The sequence below is a fragment of the Pezoporus occidentalis genome, unplaced genomic scaffold (assembly GCF_034315485.1).
Source record: "Pezoporus occidentalis ecotype Australia unplaced genomic scaffold, CSIRO_AGI_Poc_V1 ctg152, whole genome shotgun sequence".
Taxonomy (NCBI): Eukaryota; Metazoa; Chordata; class Aves; order Psittaciformes; family Psittacidae; genus Pezoporus; species Pezoporus occidentalis.
The window spans coordinates 184111-209186 of NW_026913339.1; the positions used below are offsets into that span (position 1 = coordinate 184111).

Consider the following 25076-nt stretch of genomic DNA (forward strand, 5'->3'; position numbering starts at 1 on the left):
TTTGTATGTGTATTACAGACTCTTTCAACAAATGCATAGCTTTTGCCTGTTACTGGCAAATCCTGCGGAAACAAAGCAATGCTTTTGGGTACTTAAGGTACCCAATGACAGTTTAAAGAAAGAAGATTGCTGTGGCCTCTTGGCAGGCAACTTCCCTACCTGAATCAAGGAATGTGATCTTGATATAGAAATATTATCTCACACTCAGCAAAAGGTGATTAGCAGTTGGCAGAATTAAAGAGAAACAGTGTGCAATGCTCCATACAGGCAAGGCTATAAATTCTTTCCTTAGTAGGTTCTGCTTTCATGCTGTAAAGCCCTAAATTAACAAAAACAAGTGTTTGTGAACATCATCATAAAATTGTTTGTGAATAAGTTTGTGTTTTAAAATGTTTCACAAACAATAATTAATATTACGAAGAATCCAAGACCTATGTCAAAGAACATTTATGACCATTATGTCAATGAGACATGGAAGTACTTCCCATTCTCCTCAGAATGGAAACACTTCTTTCTTGCATGCTCTGCTCAGGTAAATTTTTCCCGTAAATTCAATTAAAATCATTTCAACAATCAAGAGAATTACAACTGCTAGCAAAACCACTGCTGAAGTTCCATAGGCCTTAAACCACCATTTTAATGCTTACATCAAGTAGGAACAACACCAAGCAATTACAGCCAGTAGGTCACTGGTAGGTAGGAATGTAAGCTGTTACTTGAAGGCCCCCCACTTTCCCTGCTGACTCCACTTTTCAGGCAGTGCACTCACACATGGCATGCACCTTTGACAGTAATTCTGGTTTACAGAGTCCCGCCTTGCACTGCCCTCGGTGACGCTTTTCAGTCCTTCTAAGCAAGAGCCAGGTTGGGCTGCACCTTGTACTACATAAGGGAACTGACCCCAACTAGGAGGGAGAAGATTTTTCTTCCACTGTCCTGTAATTCTTTTTCTTCCCCCAGTTTTGTTCACCACACAATGACACACAGAGCTTACATGAGCAAGACTAGCAGAGCATGAGAGTAAGTGGCTAAGTGAGGACTGGGGAATGCTTAAGCTGCCTGCACTGCTGCCAAATAAGATGTGATGGCCTCAGGCTCAGTAAAATCTTGCTATAGGACGAATCCTAATCTACACTGATGACAGAACAATATCCATAAAAACCATAAGGCTGAAGTTTCCCCATGAACAGAAACAGCCAACAGCTCTCTGTAGTGCTGCATCTCCACTCCCTCAGTCTATTCCCCTGCCTTCCCCTGGCTACCAGCCATCTCCTTTCCAAGGGCTCTGGTATTCCTTAGAGCCTTCTCAGAACCTACTGAACACACTAACCCAGGAAAAAGCCTTCCACTTGTTTTGGGCAGGTTAGCTTGCTCTTGGTGTGGAAATGAAATAAGGTCAGAAACAGAAAAAGGACCATCCCTCTGTTAGCACAAAGATACTTAAGTCAGCTCAGTATCTCAAAGAATCACGTTGTGAAACTGAGAAACAACCTCCCAGAGAATAAACACCATCATTACACCACCCTCTTTTCTGAATGGAACGTACACTTTAGCTACCTTTGACTAGCCTGTTATTTAAAATAAATAAATAAATCAGGAAATACAGCCCTATTTAGACCTCCATAAGGAATTATATTACCAAAACTACACTAGACATGCCATTCTCACCTACGAAGAGGACAAACGAGAGAAAAAAAAAACCACACCATACATCACATAAATCACTTATGTCCTCTGATACAGTCTTTGCAAAACTCAGATGTGCCCTGGGTTCAGCAGTAGCAGTCATTTTCTCCTTCTTAGTAGCTGGTGCAGTGCTGTGGTTTTGACTTTCAGCCTGGGAACAGCTCTGAAAACACCAATGTTTTTAGTTGTTGCTATGTAATGTTTAGTCTGACCAAGGACTTTCTGAGTCTCATGCTCTGCCAGGGAGGAGGGGACGCCAGGAGGAAGCAGAGACAGGACACTTGATCTAAACTAGCCAAAGAGGTATTCCATACCACAGCACGTCATGCCCACTATATAAACTGGGGGCAGTTACCCAGAAGGGTTAGATCACTGCTCTGTCGGGCTGCGTACTGGCTGGCAGGGGGTGAGCGGTTGTATTCTCTTCCCTTGTTATTCCCCTTATCATTATGATTATTGGTGGCAGCAGCAGTGGTTTGTGTTATACCTTAGTTACTGGCCTGTGCTTATCTCAACCCGTGGGAGTTACATTCTTTCGATTCTCCTCCCCATCCCTCCGGGAGCGGGTGAGAGGAAGGTGGGGGGTCGAGTGAGAGAGCGGCTGCGTGGTTCTGGGTTGCCAGATGGGTTTAAACCATGACAAGATGCTACAACAATAAAATTTGTAAGAATTTATACAGAACAGAATTAACCATACTCCCTCCTCCACACCTTGCTATTTGAAATCAAGCCTGAGAAGAACTAAGATTACTTGAGGAGTAAGACTATGTCTAGACAAGAAACCAGTGGGAGATATTTCAAGCTAAAAGAAAAAAATGTCACTGCTTCTATCTAATTTAAAGCAATGCTAATTTTAAATAGGCTATGCTATGATGAAACCTTCTAGATAAGTATGTATACTCTTATCTACACTCCCAAATTATTTGTGCATCTCAAAGTTCTCTGGCTGCAGCATACAGACTACAGAAAATGAAAAACAGAAGTTGGCAGAAACAACAGTTCAATCTGGGTTTTGACTTATAACAACAAATACAGTGAGGAGTATGGCAAACTTTTACTAGTGAAAACAAAAATGACAAGTGAAGCAATTGCTTAATTGGAAAGTAAAAGCTAGGTGCTGACAACTCTCTTGATTGTGGATTTTGCAATTGAAAGTGAGCATTATGCAACCAGAGGCCCTAAAAGCAGAGGTGAAGAGCTACCCACTTCCTGGAAACACTGCCAGATTTTCCTTAGCTCCATTTCTGTGGGGCAAACTTTGGCAAAAAAAGAATTTGCAGCATAACTTTAATAACTGGACATAATAGGGCTTTTTCAGTCTTCCCTGGTAGAGAGTCTGGAAGCTTTGGGTGTACTAAAAATTATTTTCTCTTGTGATTCTGACTTTTACATATCACATTTTTCTACATATATAACTACTTTTAGTAGTCTGTACATTTTATCATTCAATGTCTCAAACAGGACTTAAAAATTTATGTACCTCTCCCATCTGCGGTTCAATAATTTGATGGGCCAGTTCCTCTATGGTTGCCATGATCTTTAATCACCAGAATTTCCTGTCAAAGAAAGGAAATAATATGCTTAACATCTATAGCCTCAAAAGTGAAAATATCTTAGGGAAAATATAGTTCACGTAAGTAAAGCATGTTTATATTTATCTGAAAATGACATCCTTGTAGAATTTAAAGTCTGATTATACTAAGAAGTAATAATGTATTTGCTATCTTTAAACTGTATCTTTTTACTCAACTAACATAGAGACTTCCTATTCTTCCTTCTCTGCTTTTCCAGAGAGCAACAATCTAATAAACTCCCTGAGAACAGAAGTGTGTTTCTGACCATGACATCAGCAGGTACATAATTAACATCTTAGAAATGAGAACAAAGCCAGTTTTGTTACTGCAAATCAAGGGGGTAAATCCAACTCCTGAACCCATACTGATTTTTTAGTAGCAACTGGAGTGCTTGAAGGTCAATTTTGTAATTAATATGAAGCACAACTTAGAAGGCATAAAATATCATGTTTAAAAAAAGAAGCTGTTTTGGTATGAACACTGTAGTTACAGCGTTAAGAATTTTGCAAGATTTAACAGACACCACTACATTAATGCAGTATGAAGTACTCAGCTGTATGCCTTGTTTGTTTGGGTATGGATTTACAAATACTCACTAGGCAGTACTTAAAAGGTACATATACAAATTATGAAGCACCATAAGCACTGAATTTTCCTGACAAAAGCGGTATTAAAAACAGTGCAATACCTGCTTCTTATATGAACAAAACTAGCAAACTCTTACATGAAAGGATTTATGTAGTAAATGTGCTTTGTTTCAAACATACAATGTAGTTGGATTATATACAGCCTCTTCATTGCAGACAGCATTATAAAGATGTTTAATACCAATGCATGTATTCCTGTATTAATGTAAGAATGAATGGTGTCAGTATAAAGGAGTTTTTACTTGGGATGAAACGTTTATTTATTTATTTAGTAAGGAAAAAAATATTTATTTAGTAAGGAAAAATGGTTATGTGCAAGCATACAAAAAGTCAGGATGTTAATGAAAGTAGTTATATATGCAGAAAACCTATACGTATAGCTAGTTGGTTTTCACTCTAACTTTGCTAGTGTTCCTAGGAAGTATCTACCACCCCAGTTATTTCTTAAATGTTAACTCATTTTGAAGCTCGCTCTGCTCTTACAATTAGAAAGAGATCTCTCTCTTGACCAGGACAAGAACTGGATGCCTTAGAAGTGTGCACAGCCGTATATCAAACCCTGACTGATGCATGGAAGGGAAGACTATACAAATACTGCACTGCAGATCATTCTCAATCACCCACCAGCATGCTGCATTGTTAGCTAAGACAAAAGATGACAAGCATACGCATAGAGCATAGGAGACTGAAGCTTGTGTTGAAAAGCATTAACCCACTTCCGCATGCAGTGACCTGCAGTAAAATCATTATCTAAAGAGCACCTAGATTTTCAAGACAGACAATGTATTTTATCACTTTTTCTTCATTTAAATAAAACACTAGCAACAAGATACTGCATTGTTTACACACACAGTGCCAGAAATCAGTACTACTTCATTAAAAAAAGTTTAATGTCTTTAATGCAAATTAGAGAACTATTTAATTAAGACAGACACACTTTTGTGTGAGACAGATAAACTTTTTGCAGAGTTATTTCAGCGCTCTGTCACAATCTGATGTACCAGAAATACTGTGCCCATGATGATAAGCTGCAAAAAAATGAGAGTAAAGTAAGTAAAATGCTGAAATTCTAGTCTGATCTCAGAACTGTTCCTGCTGTGGACTAGAGACCATCTGATGTTCTCTCCCACCTGGAATATTGCACAACTCAAAAATGTACTGTTTTCTCAGCTACAGGAAGAACAAGAGTTGCTTGCAATTACAAAAAAATGCCCAATATTTTGAAAGCAGTTTGACTTACTTCAAAGTCAAATCCTTTGACTGCCCCCATGTTAAGTCTACTGTGCAGATATTTTCAGACACAATAAACTGTTAGCTAATCTTGAAGTTTTACTTCTGCCCATGGCAGGGGGGTTGGAACTAGATGATCTTAAGGTCCTTTTCAACCCTAACTATTCTATGATTCACTGTGTAGTTTAAAGACCTATGCACAAGAAAGCGTGCCTTGAGCACTTTAAACCAATTTTATCGAGAATACATGTTCCCCTAAATCAGCATATTGAGGCAGTGGTAACATCTTCTACTCTGCAATCACTGTGTCTAGCATTTTCTACATTGTTTTCCTGAAAGAAACTAAGCTACGTCAGTATCATTTTCCCCATCAGAAAAGCCAGGTCTACAATCCTTCCCATAACAAAGTATGATTATCACCTTTTCAATTTTAGTCATATTTACCAACAGAGCATATAGCTACTTTATTTTAGGCTTTTCTAAAACTCCTAGCGTTTCATCTTGCAGAATTAGCATATTCCAACAAGAATACTGAATACTAATTATTCCTGCTATAGCTGTATTGCACCAACTCAGCAGCACATAGAAATGAACAATACAGTACAGTGAAAAGAAAAGTGTAATTTATTATTCATCTAGCAAAAGCTTGCAGTGAAATACTGAACTTGCACAGGAGGCAAAATCTGGAAAACAACTTTTATAGAAATTGACACAGACATGAAGAATAAAAAAAATTCTTCCCTATCAGACCAACAGCACTGCAAAATTATAATTATTCTCTTTAATGTTCTCTGTCACACCATTACTTTAAATTAGTATGTCAACACATTAATATTTTTGCCACAAACTCAGTAAGTGAGTGGTCTAATTTCTCCAAGCCTCCTCCACAAGTACTCTGTCCACAGACTTAACAATAAAGAAAGGTCTTTTTTATGTTAGATTCATTACTACCATATTCAATACAATTCTGTCACCAAAAGGGCTAGCCCTAACCTATTTCTCAGCCTGAGTTTCCAACTTCTCTGCCTGTTGCCAGTATTGATACATCTGTAACTTCACAGACAGCAGCAAAGTTTTCTTTTTGTTCATGTTAGTTCTCTTGCCCAAGGAATAACTTGCACGTGATATATTACCATGCAAATGCTACTGCTGTACCAGTGATGGAGGAGAATGGTAAATCACACCTTTCTACAGCAACAGCAATTTACATAACAAAGCCATACAAAGTTTCCTATACTTGCCAACAGCTCTATAAATTGTTGTGAGATGAGCCCTGGAGCTTAGACACACTTACTTTGGATCTTACAGATGAATCTGGTGAAGAAACAAGAAACAGAGGATGAAAAAAAAAAAGAAAGCGTGATAGAGCCACAGGACAAAACAGAAAATACTCATGATGGTAAAGTGGCCTAGAACATACCTCTGGTACACAAGCTAACAGTTAGATTCATGGTGTTCTATCTCCTTTACTCACCCCCAATTTCTAGGCATAGTATCATTTTCTAATTGTGAGAACCTTAACAGTCAGAGCTACTTTTCAAAACAATGCGATGAAAGCAGTGCCGCTGTAAAAGCCTCACACATAAGCTTATTTATAGCTAAACTTTGCATTCTCTAGTAAAAAGTTTCCAGAACAGACTTCTTAACCTCTTAGTAGTCAGCCTGCCAGTTAACAGATACTGGTCGACCTTTTCAAGTCCCAATACAGAACTAAACCGTACTGCATCTCTGCAACATTGCACTTTATGTTCTTTGCCATACTGCCAAATGCTCACCAAGAGCATGGCAGAATTTGTACTGGTTATGGCAGAATTCTGTATTGATGTTAACATCTGTCTTTAACAAGATCTCTCTTGTGAGCAAGAAGGGTAAATATGAGACAGAGCTGGTATTTTCACATTATTATTAATTCAGTGTTATCAAACACTGCTAATAAAAATAATGAAGATACTCAGCTTCCCCAAATCCAGAATTGATATAGGCATCCTGTATTCTTGCTCTTAGGAGCAAGCATACTCTGTTTTACTTTTAAGAGTAGTGGAAGAGGCTTTCTAGAAGAGATTCCCTGTTTTGATGATGTGTTTTCAAACTTCTGTAGTGAAATAAGCCTGAAAACAAAATTAAGGCTGTTTAAAATGCATAAATGCCAATATATCCCCTGGGTTGGTCAGTTTATTTGTGCTGGTTTTGTTTTGTTTTTTAAACACAGTGACTTCCAGTATTTGTATAATGGGACTGTGTACTGAGATACCTTCACTTTAATCACCTCCAATAAATGACGTGACTTTGCTCTGAAGAGCATGCGTAATAGTGAAACAACTCACCAACTCCAATGTTTCAATGATAAACTTTCAGACAACACTTCATGCTGCAGCTCAACTACCAAAATGGCTAAGCCAGGCATTCCTATCCTGTTCCCCATCTCTGCTTTATTATTTAAACTCTTCTTGTGCTGGCATTGGTATGTATACACATAATGCCCTGAGGAGTCAGTTCAAGAAACTGAACTGGCAGAAACCTATTTCTTACTTGCAATGTCAGGGCATAGTTTTAAAGGCAGTTTGAACAGAATTACAGCTCACCCCTGGTTGAGAGGAGGTCCTGCTCACCCTGACCAAACTGTGGTGGTGGTGGTGACCACACACTAAGATAATTCAACTTGATAAAAAGACTAACCAAGCAGAAATGCACCAAGCATCTGCTAGGTAAGCACAATGAAGTAATTTCTTGGCAGTCAGATTCATTCCACTGCAGACAAAAGGGAGAACATGTTGTTATAACTCAAAGGAGGGAGGGTTAAAAAAATGAAGATTAAGGAGGAGGCAAACCTCCCCTTCCATTGTTGTTGATGGGAGCTGGTAATTCAGTTCAGCTGCACCATGAAACTACACCCTTTGTTCTCATCCCATCCAGCTGCTTGATGCAGCTCACTGTGGAGACATTCTAAGCTAACTTTGGGACAGATGTAGAAAGTTTTGTAGTTCACCTTTTGCTTACTTATCTATGTTTGCCTTCATATCAGGTATGAGTATGCTTAATCACTCTTTAGAGATCCCTGCAAAGAATTAAGTGGAAAAAACAGCTTTTTTTTTTCTTCTGTTTACAGAAACTTAAAAATTAACCACATTATTCATGTTCTTAAAAGCATCTTCTTCCAAGTTATTCCAGTCACCATTCCCCAAAGCTGCATTTTTGTGTGAAATTATGAACATATCCTAAAATCAAGCTATCTGAAATTGGGAAATATTCATTAAACACCTTCATTTCCTAGTAAAGAAAAAAAGATTTAAATTAACTGTTGCCATGGTCTGCGTTTTGATCTTCAGCAACTGGAAGTAGCCCTCAAGGTGTTCACATCCAATGCGAATCTTCCCAATTTCAGATATGCCTCTCTTCTCCACACTTGTCGAAACCATGACACACATCTTCAAAGCATACATCAGACAACATATAAGAAATGTTTTTTTATTGCTAGTGTAGGAAAGAAGTAGACTGAGTCAAATAATTGATGTTTTCTTGCTTGTGAATGCATTGTTCCTCTTTCAAAGGGAAAGAGACAAAGACAAACTAAACTTCATCCAGGCACTACCTACTGCTAATCACATTTTTATTTCCTTCCTCGAGTCATCTAAAATAATGAAAGGACAAGGGCTGGGATTCTAAAAGGGACCAGAGAACACAACATGGAAAAACCGCACATACTGTCAGGATCTTATTTATAACATCCCACAATTAAAAGAACCGTAATAATATTACAGCTCTATTACTACTCCAAGAGGGGCTTCTACCAATAAATACAACAGCACTAAGCTGTTTCCAAATATTGCATTTACTGTATCTCTCCTCAATCTTGAGACTCAAATGAAATGTAACAGGAATCTCTGTATGTAAATATCATTATTTTATGTCCATTGTAAATGACTTAGCAAACTCCATGGTGAAATGCAAGTCAGAATTATTTTTCAATACATCACTACCATCAGTGTTAGCTCACTGCTGGTGTTGAGCCTAGCATCATTGCCAATGGTTTTCCATTGCTAATTTAGATACCTTCCACAAGCCACCACATGAGCAGAAAACTTTCATTAGCTTGCACTAATTCAACCACTCTTCTTTACTCCTTCCCCAGTTTTCATGGGCCAGCGTTTCTCCAATGCTTTAGTCAACATAACTTAGGAAAGACTTACTTTTTAAATTGATTTTGGCTTACTTCAACTGAAATGGGTTAGGAAACATTCCCACGAGAACAGCCAGCAGATTTGATGGTCGGTAATCAGAAGCACTAACCTCTCCACTAGTAGAGTTATACCCAAAAGACACCAATGTTTAATTCAACATCCTTCTCCAGAGACAAAGGTTATACAACTTTAATTATCCCAGTAGGAAGTTCTTACTAATAGTATTTCAGAATGTTACATCAGTGTAAACTACGGACTTTAAAGCAGTAGCAGGAAGAATATTTCTTTATGCTTGGACTTTCCATTTGATGTAAGTGAAACATCTTTTGTTCTATTATACTGCACTTCTGTTATAGCTGCCCCACTATTAAGTACCTTGATTCTGATTTAGCACCCTTTAAATGAGTAAGAAACCACACTGGTATGAAGATATTAGATGATAAAATTATGCTGATCCCAGATGTTCAATTTACTTACTTTTTTCAAAACATGTCACAACACTGACCAGTGTAGTTTTACTGGTGTGAAAACAATGCTTGTAAAGTTTGAGCAGTAATTTACCCTGCCGGCATTGTCAAACCAGCTTGACACAATGGAACACATAATGATTCTGATGACTACATATATACACGGGATGTGTGTTAATAACGGGGTCTTTCCTGTAGAAGGTCAGATGCACATTTAAACTAAAAGTTACATAAGAACTTTAGACACTTCTGAGGTACAGGCTCGTTAACTAGTTATGACTGCAGGAATTACTGTCCACTTTCTGTTCTTCTATCACAGGGGAAACAAATACAGAAGATCAGCTTGACTTTTTAGGAAAGCTCAAAAGGTTAATATAGTGGAACTCTAAAAGTATTCCTTCTTAGAAGAAACTTTCTTAATCTCTATACTCATACCGCTTCCATAGAAAATTACTTCAACTGATCTCCGAAAATGAATTAAGAATTCACTATTTTAGCTCAGGTCATTACACTGCTCTGTACCTTAAAATGGAAACTAGTCCTCATTTCCATTCTCAAAATCATATACTAATTAAGAATTCAGCATAACCTGTGCCAAACTTGTTTAATAAACACCTATACATAAAATAGAAAGCATGTAACAATACATCTAGGACTAAGAGTGCTAGCTAGCTGGCTTTGTTACTCGTACTAGCATTCCCTTCTACTTCACAACAGTATTCTGCAATGCTTCACAGATAATAAATTAAGCCAAGGAATCCAAACACATCTGTGAAACAATGACACTACTCTGCTTAATGCTTCATAAAAGAGCATTACACAGCAAACTAGATAAACTATTCCTGGATTATGACTCTACAAGCCATATTGCTCAAGACAGTAGAACAGTTGGCAGATTTAAAGGAGTAACATTCTCCTTACCAATGAACTAAGGAATATTTATGTGACTCTTAACACCCAGTTAGATACTGTTTACTAAATTTGCATGACATCAAGATTTAGAGACTACATATGTAAGAGATAGTAACAGAAAACTGAAGCAGCTAAACCTGCAGGCATGCAAGGGAAGATGAGATGCTTGCAAAAGCATAAGGGAGTAATTAAAAGGCACAGGGCAATAGAGGAAGAGATGTATCTGCAAGCATGCCTGTACAATTAATTTCGAATGATTACTCTCAAAAGTGCTACAGTGGGAGAAGTGAGAAAACAGAACTGTTAGGATAAGCTTTGAGGAGACTGCCAAGTCATTCTTACCACTAATGGGTCACTTCCCTTCTAGCCCTGGGCTCCTGCTGCTTCATCATGCAGTCTCTAGAACCTGCCTGAACAGTTACAGAGCTGATTCAGCCCACCAGCCCCACAAAGGACAAGGAAAAGGAAAGACTGGTGAGCAGTCAACAGTTTGTGGGTCAGGGTTAAAGGGAGAACAGCTAAGGGGGGCATTATTGTGAGGATCTGTTACAGACCGCCTGATCAAGAGGAATCTGTGGATGAAGCACTCTACAGACAGATAGGAAAACCCTCACGCTCGCAAAGAGTTGCGGTCAATGGCTCAATGTCCGGCTGGAGACCAGTAACGAGTGGTGTCCCTCAGGGATCGGTGTCGGGACCGGTCTTGTTCAACATCTTCGTTGCTGACATGGACAGTGGGATTGAGTGCACCCTCAGCAAGTTTGCCGATGACACCAAGCTGTGTGGTTTGGTTGATACCCTGGAGGGAAGGAATGCCATCCAGAGGGACCTTGACACACTTGTGAGGTGGGCTTATGAAGTTTAACAATGCCAAGGTCCTACACCTGGGTCAGAGCAATCCCAGGCACAGCTACAGGTTGGGCAGAGAAGAGATCCAGAGCAGCCCTGTGGAGAAGGACTTGGGGGTGTTGGTCGATGAGAAAATGAACATGAGCTGGCTTCAGTGTGCACTTGCAGCCCAGAAAGCCAACTGTATCCTGGGCTGCACCAAAAGGAGCGTGACCAGCAGGTCGAAGGAGGTGATCCTGCCCCTCTACTCTGCTCTTGTGAGACCTCACCTGGAGTATTGTGTGCAGTTCTGGTGTCCTCAACATAAAAAGCACATGGAACTGTTGGAACAAGTCCAGAGGAGGGCCACAAGGATGATCAGGGGACTGGAGCACCTCCTGTATGAAGAGAGGCTGAGAAAGTTGGGGCTGTTCAGCCTGAAAAAGAGAAGGCTGTGTGGAGACCTCATAGCAGCCTTCCAGTATCTGAAGGGGAGCTATAGGGATGCTGGGGATGGACTCTTCATTAGGGACTGTAGCGATAGGACAAGGGGTAACAGGTTAAAACTTAAAAAGGGGGAAGTTTAGATTAGATATAAGGCAGAAATTCTTTACTGTGAGGATGGTGAGGCACTGGAATGGGTTGCCCAGGGAAGTGGTGAATGCTCCATCCCTGGCAGTGTTCAAGGCCAGATTGGATCGAGCCTTGGGTGACATGGTCTACTGTGAGGTGTCCCTGCCCATGGCAGGGGGGTTGGAACTTGATGATCTTATGGTCCTTTCCAACCCTAACTATTCTATGATTCTACGATAAGGAGACAGGAGGATAGGCAAGGGGGGCTGTCTGCAAACTGAGGCCATTCACATGAGCACTGGCTACAGGCCAGAACTAGGTAAGAAGAGAGCTATTTAATGAGATCAAGCTGCTGTCACGTCACCCGAAGCCCGCATCTGCACCCGAAGCCCGCATCTGCACCCGAAGCCCGCATCTGCACCCGAAGCCCGCATCTGCACCCGAAGCCCGCATCTGCACCCGAAGCCCGCATCTGCACCCGAAGCCCGCATCTGCACCCGAAGCCCGCATCTGCACCCGAAGCCCGCATCTGCACCCTGTCGTGGTTTAAACCCAGTCAGGTAGCTTGTTCACTCACTCCCAGTGAGTGGTGCCGAGCTGACAACAATCGAGGTCCGTGTCCGTCTCCCCCCCCGCCTCCCCGCACCGGGGCTCTCCCCTTCCCCGCTCCCAGAGGAACGGGGAGGAGGATCGAGAGAGTGCAACTCCTACGGGTCGAGACAAAAACAGTCCAGCAACAAATCACCACCGCTACTATCAGCTACAACAATGATAAGGGAAAATAACAAGGGAAGAGAATACGATACCACCGGCCAAGAAAACGAGTTCCACCCGGAACCCCTGTCCTTCCGGGTAACTCCCAGTTACCCCTCACCCCGGGCATGACGTGCTGTGGTATGGAATACCTCCCCAGCTAGCCCGGGTCAGGCGCCCCATCTCTGCTTCCTCACAGCCTCCCCTCCTCCCTGGCAGAGCATGAGCCTCACAAAGTCCTTGGCCAAACCAAAATACCCTTGTTATCAGCTCTGTTCCCGAGCTGAAAGTCAAAACACTGCACTGCACCAGTTAACACAAAGGAAAAACATGACTGCTACTGCGGAACCCAGGACACACCCGAAGCCCGCATCTGCACCCGAAGCCCGCATCTGCACCCGAAGCCCGCATCTGCACCCGAAGCCCGCATCTGCACCCGAAGCCCGCATCTGCACCCGAAGCCCGCATCTGCACCCGAAGCCCGCATCATCCTGTATTGGTACACAAAGAAAAAGGACAAAACTGGTTCCCTGCACCAGAGCTGAAGCTGCACAATGATCCAGACCAGGTCAGTTCTACCTGGCACACAAAGATTACATTAACACAGCATAGCAAGTGCAAATCCTTCTTTCCAAACACACTGAGGCATTAAATCTACTGTAGAATAGATACAGCATTTCACAAAGGTGCAGTCCCAATCCTGCCTGACAGCTTTGTCCCCCTCTCCATTTCACCTCACAGTTATAAAGCTGTAAGGTAAGCTCATCTTCTGAATTGATTTACCCTGCATCTAATTGCTACATGTAACACACACAAAAAAGCAGTTAGTAGCAGAAATAAAAGCATTTCTTGTGGAAAATGCCCATAACGTTACAAGAGCTTATTCATAATACCAAACTGCCCATAGTCACGGTGCGAGATGACTGCTTGGGGTATTCACTGAATTACAGCCATAGATGAGACAGTTGATACATGAAAGTACACTATGGAAAGGACATGCATACGTATTCAGCAGTACTACTTGCACACATTCACATCCACAGAAACTGCCTTCAAATGAAACACCCTCCCCCTCCCGCCCCGAGTTTCACACAGATCCTTTCAGTACAGTAAATCAGTGTTGACACTGTTTCAGATAAAAATATCATCATCCACATCTTCCCCGTTTCTTCCCCCCCACCCCTTATCAGCTCCACAGGATCAGATTTTGTTAAAGGGGTGTGCCTGGGTTTTTGTTTGGGGTTCTTTTGGTTTGGTTTTTTAGTTCCTATCAACACACTTGTAAAGCATATTAGGAAAAAAAAAAACTAAAAACAGATGAAATCAGTCAAGAGTGAAAGCATTAGTCATGTTGACACACTGTCCTGCTAGTACTTCAAAGGAAACATCACCAAAATAAATGGAGCAGTTTTCACACCACAAAGTTGCTGCTAAGCTATAAACCACAACCTCAACTTACTTGGAATTAAATAACCGTTAATTATAGCTAATATGACAACAGCAGAGGGTTTGGCTTTAGTTTTTTGGTGGTTTATGTTTTTTGAGTTTCTCGTTTAACTTTCTACAGAGGCTGTCAAATACTCAGCTTAGTCCTGCCTATCTCCCTATCAAGTTGAACAAGAGTAATTTAAGTTAGCCAAATTTGAAGAGTCTTTCAGAGAAGCCCTGGCCAAACCAGCAAAATTAATCTAAATAGTGATATAAAATGTGATATATAGATATAGGCAGTTCTTAGACCACCGTTTTCAGGAAAAAGCGTACTTCATTACAAAATCTGCAGCGCTACATCATAAGACACATGGGACTTGTGCAGAAAGCGCAAGCAACCCTCTGGTCTCAAAGTGCTGGAAATGAAGAGTTGATCCTTCAGAAGATAAATCCTTTGTTGCTTTAAGAGTTTGGTGAGTACTATGTAACACAGCAATATCTGGAACGAGAAGCTGACGACTGGAAGAGTAAAAATATGGACAGGTCTGCATACACAAGAGTACGATTTTGATTAACTGTACTTCTGCAGTTTTACCAGTCATTCTCACACTGATTAAATTCTGCTTTGCAGCTCACCTTATGCCAATAATGTACAGGCACAAGGTTAAAGTGCCAAAACCAGCTTGAAACAGCACCAGAAGATAACTTGTCCGGTTTTCCCTGACGGTCACTGTTGGGTTGCATGCTGCAGCCTGTGTCTGACAAAAAAGCACAGGCAGATACCTGTGCCAGCCACAGGTTTGGCCCCTGCGCCCACCCTCAGAGGGGATATTAATACCCTCACAGGCCTGGCAAAGCAGATACTCACATGAGAGCTCCCTGACCTGCATCAACCAAAAATCACTCAGGTTAGCAAAGCTTACTATTAAAACCAGTTAAGCCCTGGTGCCTACTGAAGCAGGAAAGGCACATACCCTTTGTCAGATGCAGCACTGCCAGCAGAGATCCATACTTTGTCCACCAGCAGAAGAAATGTGTACAAGCTAAAGATTTGACCTTGCTCTATTTCTTATACACAGTTCAGCTCCCTTTCAGCAGGGGTTGCTGGCTGTTTTCAAGATTTTTTCTGACCCAGACATTAGATACGGGTTACTTTCTTTAGGGAGACTGCCTTCCTTCACAAACCATAAGGAAACTCCAGCAATTTCACTGGCTGCACAATCTTTAATTGCATAATACAATAAGCACACAGTGAATCAAAATGAAAATTGAGTATCAGCATAAGGAACAAGCAGACTAATCTTCCCAGTGTAAATATTTAGATTTCACATTACAGGTGAAAGCCAGTATTCACTGAACTAGCACATTAGCTTTAAGCATTCTGTATTTTGCATGTGAATTATTTAACAGCATGCCATAGTATCAGTGGGTTTTTGTTTGGCTTTTGCTCCCCATGCTCCTCTCCCCTCCAACTTCAATAACACAACACAGTCATGAAATAAATTCGTGTTGAAAGGGACTTCTGGAGGTCGTCTGGTCCAAGCCCTTTTCCCCCAAAGCAAAGTCAGCTTCAGAGTTACCCATGGTGTTCAGGGCTTTCTCTTCAGAGGCCGAGAAACTTGATCAGAGAAACCAAGGTAGGCTTTAAAAAAAGTAAAATAAAAACCCAAACCAAAACAAAACCCAGTCTCCCCCTGCTAACCCACAATCTAGCCTAGGCTATGGTTATTCTTAAAGACATCAGAACTCCCACTGCATTTCCACCATATTCATTCTCTTCAAGGCAACACTTCACAAGAAAACAAAACCAGTAAGAAAAACAAGTGTTAAGAAGATTTGAGGGGAAGAGATAAAGCCAGTTAATTTATCTACTGTTAACTCTTCTGTAAAAAACATCTCGATCTGTTCTTGCAGAATGCAACACACTTAGCAAATGGTGCCCAATCATGCGGATAGAGCAGCCTGAATGAACTGCAGAAGCAGCTGAGGACTGTACACCATGCCAGGTGATGTCAGTTATGTTCCCTGTATTACCATGTATATGTACACATACAGCTGAGCACCATCAGATGAACCTCAGTCCTGTGATAAGAGAGGGTCTGTAATGCCTCTGGAGAAAGAGCTATGGATAGAAGCAGTCAGACATTTCACAGACCTTAGGACTTCCCTCAAACAAGCATACTGAGGAAAGCTGTACAGTCAAGGAGAAAGCTGCGGGTTAAATGCCTGTGTCACAACTGGCCAACATGGACTAATAGGGGGCTACAACAATTTACAGAATTATTTTCAGGTAGAAATACTGTTACAGAAAAAGCCACCCAAAATACAAAGCACAGAAGTGTCACCAGGTGAACACTGCCTCACCCAGCACAGTAATGTGATGGTTTGCCTCCCCCAGTACTTCTGTTTTTACTTACATAATGGCGACTCCAAAACCAGGAAGCTGCCCTACAGAAAACTATTTGAATTCTCTACCATCTCATTTTTTGAGATGCAGCTCCTCCTACTACACCACTTTCTCCAGTCCCCCTTGCTGATGCTCTATCAATAACTTCAGAGCAGTTTTCACATATGAAGAATGCCCAGCTCAGGCTTTCAAGAATCATGCCCACACGCTCGTCTTGTAGTAAAACCGGTATCGAAAGCTTTTTTTTTCTCCTTCTCTGTTTCTCAAGTTTATTTACACAACACATGCCACCTCCTCTCTTCCCTGCATAAAGTGCAAACCTAAGTCCATCCTATGATACAGGGCAGTGCTTTTCATAGTTAGGACAATACGTTGCAGCAGTGAGAGAAGGAAGAGCCCAGAAGCAAACCCCCACCCAACGACACAAAACACGGACCAGCGACAGTGTCATCTGCCACAACAAAAACACTACCGGGCGTTATGCAGAACTTACTACCTTAACCCAAACGAACCCAGACAGCCGCCAGCGCTATCTGAGAGGAGCGAACCGGCTGTGTGACGGAGACGACAGGCACAAAGCGGCCGGGGGTCGGGAGCTCGGTCAGCCCCCGGGGGGGCCTGACGCCATGCACGGCCGTCGCCGATGGGGCGGGGAGGGGAAAGGGGGAAGGGAGAGAGCATCGCGGCGGCCCAGCTTCCGCCCAGCTCCCAGGCCCATCTTACCCCAAACCACCCCCAACCTTCCCCCTCGCCTCTCCGCTCCCCGGGGCGCTCCGCGGAGCTGCGGCGAGGCAGCAGCCGGACTCGGCCTCCCCAGCGGGCCCCTCACAAAATGGCTGCGCGGGGCCGGAGCCCAGCGTGAGGGTGGCATCGCCCACCGCCGCCTCCCCCCGCGGCTGCCTCTCGGCAGCGGGAGCGGCCGGAGCCCGCCGAGCTGGCGGCGAGCAGCGGACGGCGCCGCCCGGATGCGGGGCGGCGGGAGGCGCAAGCGGTTCCTGTAGGTGAAAGGTCGGGGGGCGCGGGGCCGCCCGCGGGACGCGCCGAGGCCTGAGGCGGGACGGGCGGCGCCCGGCGCCATGCTCGGCGGAGGCCGCGGAAGCCGCGCAGGGACGCACCGTTAGCGCACGGCCATGGCCGCGTCCGCTGCCGGAGGAGCGGCTCACCTGGTGGGTCCGGCGGCCTCTTCGGCCGGTTTATTTGGCGGCGGCGGTGGTAGCGGCGGCTCCGGCTCCCGGAGGTCAGAGTTCGTGACCCCGCCCCCTCGGCTCAGCGCCGCCCCGCCCCTCACCGCCGCGGCGGCTGCGCCTGCGCTTGCGCTCGCGCCTGGCTGCCTTGGGGGTGCTGGGGGGCTGCTGGGGTGGGGGCTGGGGGCCGCCCTGGGCCCCCCGGCACCTGCCGCGTTGGGCAGCGGTCGGTACCGGCGCTGCCGCCTCGGGCCTGGAGCGGTGCTGTGGGGAGCGCCGGGAGCAGAGGTGCCGCGGGCAAGTGGCATCCCTTACAGATGGGGAAACGTGGCTCTGACCCACGTGGTTCTGACAGCCCCGTGCCCGTGAGGAGAGCTCGAGTCTCCGTGTCTCCACTGCTGTTCTCTCCAAGGAAACGGCAGTGTGTCAGCTTTGGGAAGCTCGGTGGGATCTTCCCACTGGGACACACACATAGGTGAGACTTGAAGAGATGAAACATGGTGGAGAGACATCGACAGCACTGCCTCACGGTGCGAGTCACGCTCGCGGTTACTGTAGCAGTTCAGCCGGCAGCGCTGGGAAAAGCTGTCTTTCCCTGCCAGCATGGCAGCAGCAAAGTACCTCATTAAATGTCAGCGCTGCTCTGAGCAGGGCTTGGAAAGGCAGCGGGGAGCAGAGCCTGACTGCTCCTGAGCGCACACCGCGCTGCAGCAGGGCTTTCAGAAATGCGCCAAAACTGCTGCTCTGGCTGTGTCTCAACAGTCGTTTGGACCAAAGTTGAATTAATTAATTTATTCTAATCATTTTAGTAACCTTCGTCTTAAGTAAGAGTTACATACTTTAAATATGTCCCTTTCCACCCCCTCGTTTTCCACGTGTTCAATGAAGGTATAGCTGTGGTTAGAGATCAGCAGGAACTACAGGATCATTTAGGCTACCGGGGCTGTATGCACAATTTCATCACCTGAAATTAATTTAGACTATTTTACACAATCAGATGACATAAGCATCAACATCTGAGAAGCAGAGGTAGGAAAAAACCTCCAGTTTATGTGCTATGAATAAAATCATTCTTGTCAGTTGCTTCACTACTTCCTACCTAGTCCCATAGCTGCACTTGCATCTGGCTACTCTAGCTCAAGATCACTAACTAGTTCAATTAGCACATGCAGGCATCAGTTTGCTTTTTGATCAGACACATGCCCAAAAGCCAAATGCAAATGAACCTTACAAAGAAACTTTAAATTGGAGCAATTAACTTGCTAAGCATTTCCTGAAAGTGACAGATATAACACTCTCAGTTGACAGTACTTGTCACTTCCTAAACTGGCCTGAGCCTTACATCCACTTTATAAATGAAGGAACTTACTGCACTTTAATTTAACGAATACCAAGGAATTTGAACCAGAGCTTATTTCAGACAAGTATTCTGATACATTCAATAGAGCAGAAATGTTGCTGTGACCAATAAAACATGGGTTTGATTTTTTTCCTTTAGCAAGTGACCCAGTTCATACTTGATCTGTATCGCAGAGGCATGGAGCTGTGTCAGCCAGGATTACAAGAGACACATCCCTATCAAAAACATGCAGAGAAGCAAAACTCTTTATGCTGCAAATGCAAGTTACCAAAAAAACCTGCTTTCAAACATCCATCAGAGAAGTACAAGGAGGCAGCATAACTAACCTGACAGAAAAATCTCTCCTTTACAGGCCCTGCTAAAATACTTACAGAATCACAGAATCATTTACATTGGAAAAGACCTTTAAGATCGAGACCAACTGTTAACCCAGCACTGCCAAGTCCACCACTAAACAATGTGCCTAAATGCTGCATCTGCATTATCTTTCAGATACCTCCAGGGACGGTGATTCAACCTGGGCAGCCTGTTCCAATGCTTGACAACCCTTTTGGTGGAGAAATTTTTCCCGACATTCAATCTAACCTCCCTCCCCGCCAGCACAACTTGAGACCATTTCCTCTTGTCCTCTCTCTTGTTAGAACTAATGTTTCAGGTGGTCAAATCCAGCAGCAGTGTCAGTCTGTGCACACAGCTTACATTTTCTGGCTGTTTTCTCTTAGTAAGGGCAAAACATGAATTTTAAAGCAAGACTGATGGGCAGGATAATGACAAATTCTGCTGTTTGAATACACAAACTACATAATACATAAAAAAACATGATTAAAAAAGACGGAGATTCAACTAAAGTGAATTTATTTATACAAAAATGATACATATCCACAGGAGTATTTACAACAACTTTAAACTGTTTTAATTTACAAAATAAAGATTCTATTTGTTCATTTAGACAGTACAATTTAGGACTGCTCCAAATAAAAGCCTATTTGGATGGTAAATACAGGGGACAGCAGTTACGGCAAACAAAGGCATTGAATATGTCTTTCTAAACATCTCTTTACATTATGATGTAATTAATATACATAATTGAGTAATCAGTTTTTCCACACAAAAAAATATTTAAGTAAAATGTGTTCTATAGCTGCTCAACTATCCATTTGTTTTAAGTCCTTTGGGCACAAAAAATAGTTTTTGTTAAAAAATGTTAAAGAGAATTCAGGATCCTAGAACCTTTCATTTATCCAAGAATAAAGATGCTAGAACTATTACTCCATGCTAATGTTTGTCTCATACTCTACTAACCAATCTTAAATTAATTATTAGCTATAGATTCTTATAAGAAGAGGTAGCCAGGTGTTTAAAAACTTCTGGTCTTTTTTTAGTGTTCAGTCAAATCAAAAAGTGAATACTTTACTTTTGATGGCAATGGATCAAAATGGGAGGTGAGATGGAGAAATAAGGTAAGCCTGAAAAGCAATCATCTGAAAATGTTACGAAAATGCCTATGTTGTGGGTTCTTCATATGACACAAACCACTCGTGCTGGAGAAAGGGGAAAAATTCAAACATGTTTACAAAGACAATTTATTTCACACAGAATTAGGCTGCAATGTATACACTATTAAGGCTCCAGTCAATCTATCTCTGTCACAGAAAGATTTTTTTGATTGATCAGCTGCTTCTGGAAGAAGTCCTCTGATTTTCATAGAACACTTGAAACTATTTTTTCACTCTGCACCAAATCCTCAGAGGTAGTTTAACGCCACAGGAAGCAGAACTTGGGCGCCTTAATTCAGTACGCATTTTGACTTTTATTGCTCTGTTCTGCAACAGGAAGATCAATATCACATGATGAATTGTAATTAAATTAGCTTGCTCCTAGCGAAATCTGATTCATTTGCTGGTTCATGGCTTTGCATCTTAGTTCTTGTGCAGACCCTATGAAAATACTAAAAAGCTCTTCCCTTGGATAATACTAACTGGAAGAGCCACATCTCATCTATGTTATATTGGGTATCGGTTTTGTTTAGGATACAGTAAAATCCATGTCAGAAATCGCCCTGAAGAGACATGCTAATAGCTTACATAATTTTCAAAACCAGCTGCTGTCTGAAGCTAAGTAAAGGCCCTTTATATATAACAAGAAAAATATTAATTTATCATGTTTCTATTAAAATAATAAAAGAGAAGAAAGGCTTTGATCAGACTCACACTGAATTTGAAACACTATTTGGTCAAACCTCTAGCGTTCGTGAGGGTCAGATCTCCACAGCCTTAAGTCCCTGATTCAGAAAGGTACTCTACTGAAATGCCTGAAATCAATGAAATTACTTGTATACTTAACATTAAACATTGGCTTAACATTAACATAGGCTTCCAAACACACTATTAACAACAGAAGCTCTGGAAAATCAAGCTTCTTCAGAGCTAGTTAGTATCTTAGACCTGATCTTGAGGTATTTGAGGGAATAGGAGAATTTTGGTTTGCATTTTCATTCTTGGCCTTCCTGTGATGACTACTAACTATTCTATTATGCATTCTCTTTCCTTTGTGAGGCCACAGAATAGCTGTTAACATCGATTCAAACTATTAATTAACAGTGAATTGCTCTTAATTCTGTTAACCACAACTAGCTTGATTCAGAGGAATACTGAGAAGTGTTTCATACAGTAAAATTAACTGGCTACTTATGCACTTGACATAAAAATGGCTTCCTTTCATATGTTTTTTCATAGTTCTAGTTCCATTTATGCTATTACAGTGTTAAAAAAATTTCAAAAATTAAATAGAACAAATGCACCAGAATCATCAGTAACTATTTCCTAATGAGGTATACTGATGATTTTCTTAAAGAAAAAAAACCCTAACACCTAAAACTGAATTGTATTTTAAAGTGTCGAACAGAAAAAAGCATAGTGTAAACAAAAAAAGGTATTTCAAAGAATTGTACACATTTTCAATGCCATCTGCACTAAAATAGCTGGGTTTTCTTTGTATGGCAATTCCAGTTTAAACATAATATTTAAATATAGTTTAAAATTTGGGGAAGGGTGTGTGTGTGCATATATTGTTTAATGTTCTTTGAACAGTATACAGTGTTTCATGCTGCGTACAGAACCCATTTGACACAAAGTTTTGAAGCAAATAATATATTTTGTCTTTTCCCTGTGTATCAAAAATGTATTTTTCATTCTGCTTTAAATTACTATTGGAAACATAAAAGAAAATACACCCTGTGATTGTTTGAAGATAACTCATTTAGTCTCTTTGGCATCTGTAATACTGAAAAAGCTCTAGTGCCTTATCTCTGTAATTGCAAAAATCTGTTTTACATTATTTTTCCCTTTTCTCTTTTTGTAGTAATTGAACTTTATTTTGCATTGTTTCTGTGATACAGAATTCATTGTACTGTTTTAATGTACTGGTAAGCAAGATTTCAATTGCCATTCAAGGAAAGGAGCAGCAGTATCATACAACTTCTCATAAAGGAGTTTACAAAGCCAACAAAGATCCAGAATCTTTGCAATTCCTATTCTAATCTGTTCTTGCTAACTTGCAAAGTGAGCATCGGCAATTCATGACCTATACACAAATAATGAGGAACTGTACAACTGCAACAGATTTGTTTTGTGTTTTGTTTTGTTGTTTGTTTTTTTTTTTTTAAATAAACTTTAGGAATATGTTGACCAACCCCTCACCATTCTGAAGACACGGGCACTTTGGACCTCAGAGCAGACCTCACAAATCATTCTGACCATTTAAGTAAACACTGGAATTTAATAAATAACATATTTTGTATCAACACAGAAATACACACAGTTCTTTAAAAAAATATTACCTTACACTAAAAATGCAACAACTGCTAATCCTGACAAATATACAATTTTGTGGAAGCTGAGACGGCAGGATTCCATTTCTTTGAACAGCTGCTGTACTCTGTTTTACCACCATTCCTGGACATTTTCCTTTAAGCTTGCAGACACGATGCTGACACTGCTATAATATGGTGCCTTCTTGAAAAGCTTCTATCCACCTATTAGAAAATTAAACACTGTTAGGCAGTTGCTGGTAAAAGTGTAAATCACACTGTTTTGACTAGCTACAGATCCACACAAGAAATAATATCATACTGGCATTAGCAGTTGGTCTGTTTGTGCAAATGCCAGAAATACATTCAGTGAGTCCAAACATACAAAGCTTGCTAGAGATGTATTAGTTATCAGTACAAGGCCAGATGATAGAAGCATTGAAGGCAGTACTGGACTAAGAAATTTATCAGCTCTAGCAGTAAACGTCTTGTTAAAATTTATTACTGTACTTACACAGATACAGAGAGATTTTCTTGGCCCTAGTTGGACAAAATAGCGTCCGCTGATGTAAACAGGCCAACAGCATGTTCTTTGGTTTTTTTTTAATGCTATCAAAGCAGCATTTATTCTAGAGGTTCAGCATAAGTCTCCTAACAATATTACTCAAACAAAGCTTGCATTTTAAGGTACTGAACGTTATTCCTAGCTAGAGTAAAAAAGAGTATGTCCAATTTCAAGTTTTCCTACTGATGAAAAAAAACAATTGTCTGAATAGGAAAACAATGCTATTGAATGCCTTGGATCTTTTTTTAGTTTTGTTTTATACAGTACGAATAAGGACACAGTGGAAACAAGGGAATGGTATTGTAACTAACAAGAAAATATTTGTATGCATCTGCAAGACAAAATACCCCCCAAAATCAATTAACGACTTACAGATTTTGTGTAGAGAAGTGTATTTAAGCATGTTTGCAGCTGTTCAGAATTTTCAGTTGTGCTATTTTGTTTTCTTGAATATCCCTATTTGCACAAAACTATTCATGCAGCCCTTTGAATGCTTAAGTATTAATAATGGACTAGTTAGCACATGACATCTATTGTATTAATGTAAAATTCATTTGGGAGAACTGCAGTGAAACCAGTCATATAAGATAAGCATACAGGCAAGATTAATCTACTGCTTCCACGCTGAATTCTAGTTACTCCATGATTCATATAGCAAATATTGTCTCCTGATTAATGCCCAAGCTTCTAGGTTATTTCATATAAATCACACATAATACATACATTGATAAATATGACTCCAAACTCAGACACATCAGCAGGACTTTAAATGAAACAGCTTGTGTAAGTATTCTTTGAATTCAAGCTTTTGGTCTGAACGTACTAAGCATGCCTAGGTGCTCACGCATATCTGCACACACACTTCAAACGTGTGTCCCTTACTTTGTAGGGTTTGCTTTATTTTCACTGGCATATATTAATTAAAAATAATTAAAATTTACAGCTGGAAATAAAAGAAGGGACACATCAGTTAATTCTTAAAACACATTTTCTGATTTCTCCAAAGGTAACATTCAATTCTCACTTCAGCAGACCAGGGATAGAGGAATAGGCTAAAAAAGAAAGGTTTTTTATTTTACCTTTCTAAAACTTTTTCATTCTCATATATTTATTCTTTTGCAAAGGACAGTCTGCTTCTTCATTCAAAGCATTTCAGAAGTCCTAATGAAACCAGGACCTTATGTTTAAGTAATTTAAATGTTTTGTTTACATATGTTATAATATGCATTTTCTGTACATATGCTTAATCTGTGAACATTAATATTCATGATTTCTGAACCATTTTCTAGAAAAAAGTAACAAATCAAATAGTTTCTTACTTTTGAGCTGAATGGGGATCATCTGCTTTAAATATATAAAATAAAGTGTTTTTGTGCAGTAAATGGAACACTCTAGACTCTGAGTTTTCATCTTTTACTTCACTGACTGTGAATCCAAGTAAAGGCTGGCTCTCTAATGCTGCCACATCCTATTTTA

General features: G+C 41.1%; 3 protein-coding genes across 12 annotated transcripts in view; 1 reads left to right on the top strand and 2 right to left on the bottom strand.

Annotated features, from left to right (window-relative positions):
- Positions 1-17997, bottom strand: part of NR2C1 (nuclear receptor subfamily 2 group C member 1) — a 52204-nt gene extending 34207 nt beyond the window's left edge. For 3 of the 9 annotated variants that reach the window (XR_009963335.1, XM_062611297.1, XM_062611291.1), the window contains exons 1-2: positions 17847-17972; positions 3167-3242 (exon numbers count right to left, since the gene is read on the bottom strand). Coding sequence is in view for 4 of the 9 variants with exons in the window: in XM_062611297.1 (XP_062467281.1) it covers positions 3167-3220 (54 nt within the window). In the remaining 5 variants the exon portion in view is untranslated. Of the gene's footprint in view, positions 1-3166; positions 3243-6270; positions 6350-17179; positions 17299-17846 lie in introns of those variants that run through there. The other 6 variants (XM_062611298.1, XM_062611295.1, XM_062611299.1 and 3 more) reach the window with 4 other exon arrangements.
- METAP2 (methionyl aminopeptidase 2) overlaps positions 1-25076 on the top strand; it is a 258513-nt gene that overhangs the window by 39356 nt on the left and 194081 nt on the right. The window lies entirely within an intron of this gene.
- Positions 20066-25076, bottom strand: part of FGD6 (FYVE, RhoGEF and PH domain containing 6) — a 75976-nt gene continuing 70965 nt past the window's right edge. Inside the window, exons 20-21 of one of the 2 annotated variants that reach the window (XM_062611300.1) lie at positions 24920-25068; positions 20066-23260 (exon numbers count right to left, since the gene is read on the bottom strand). In XM_062611300.1, coding sequence (XP_062467284.1) covers positions 23224-23260; positions 24920-25068 — 186 coding nt within the window. In that variant the 3' untranslated portion in view covers positions 20066-23223. The remainder of the gene's footprint in view (positions 23261-24919; positions 25069-25076) is intronic. The other variant, XM_062611301.1, reaches the window with a different exon arrangement.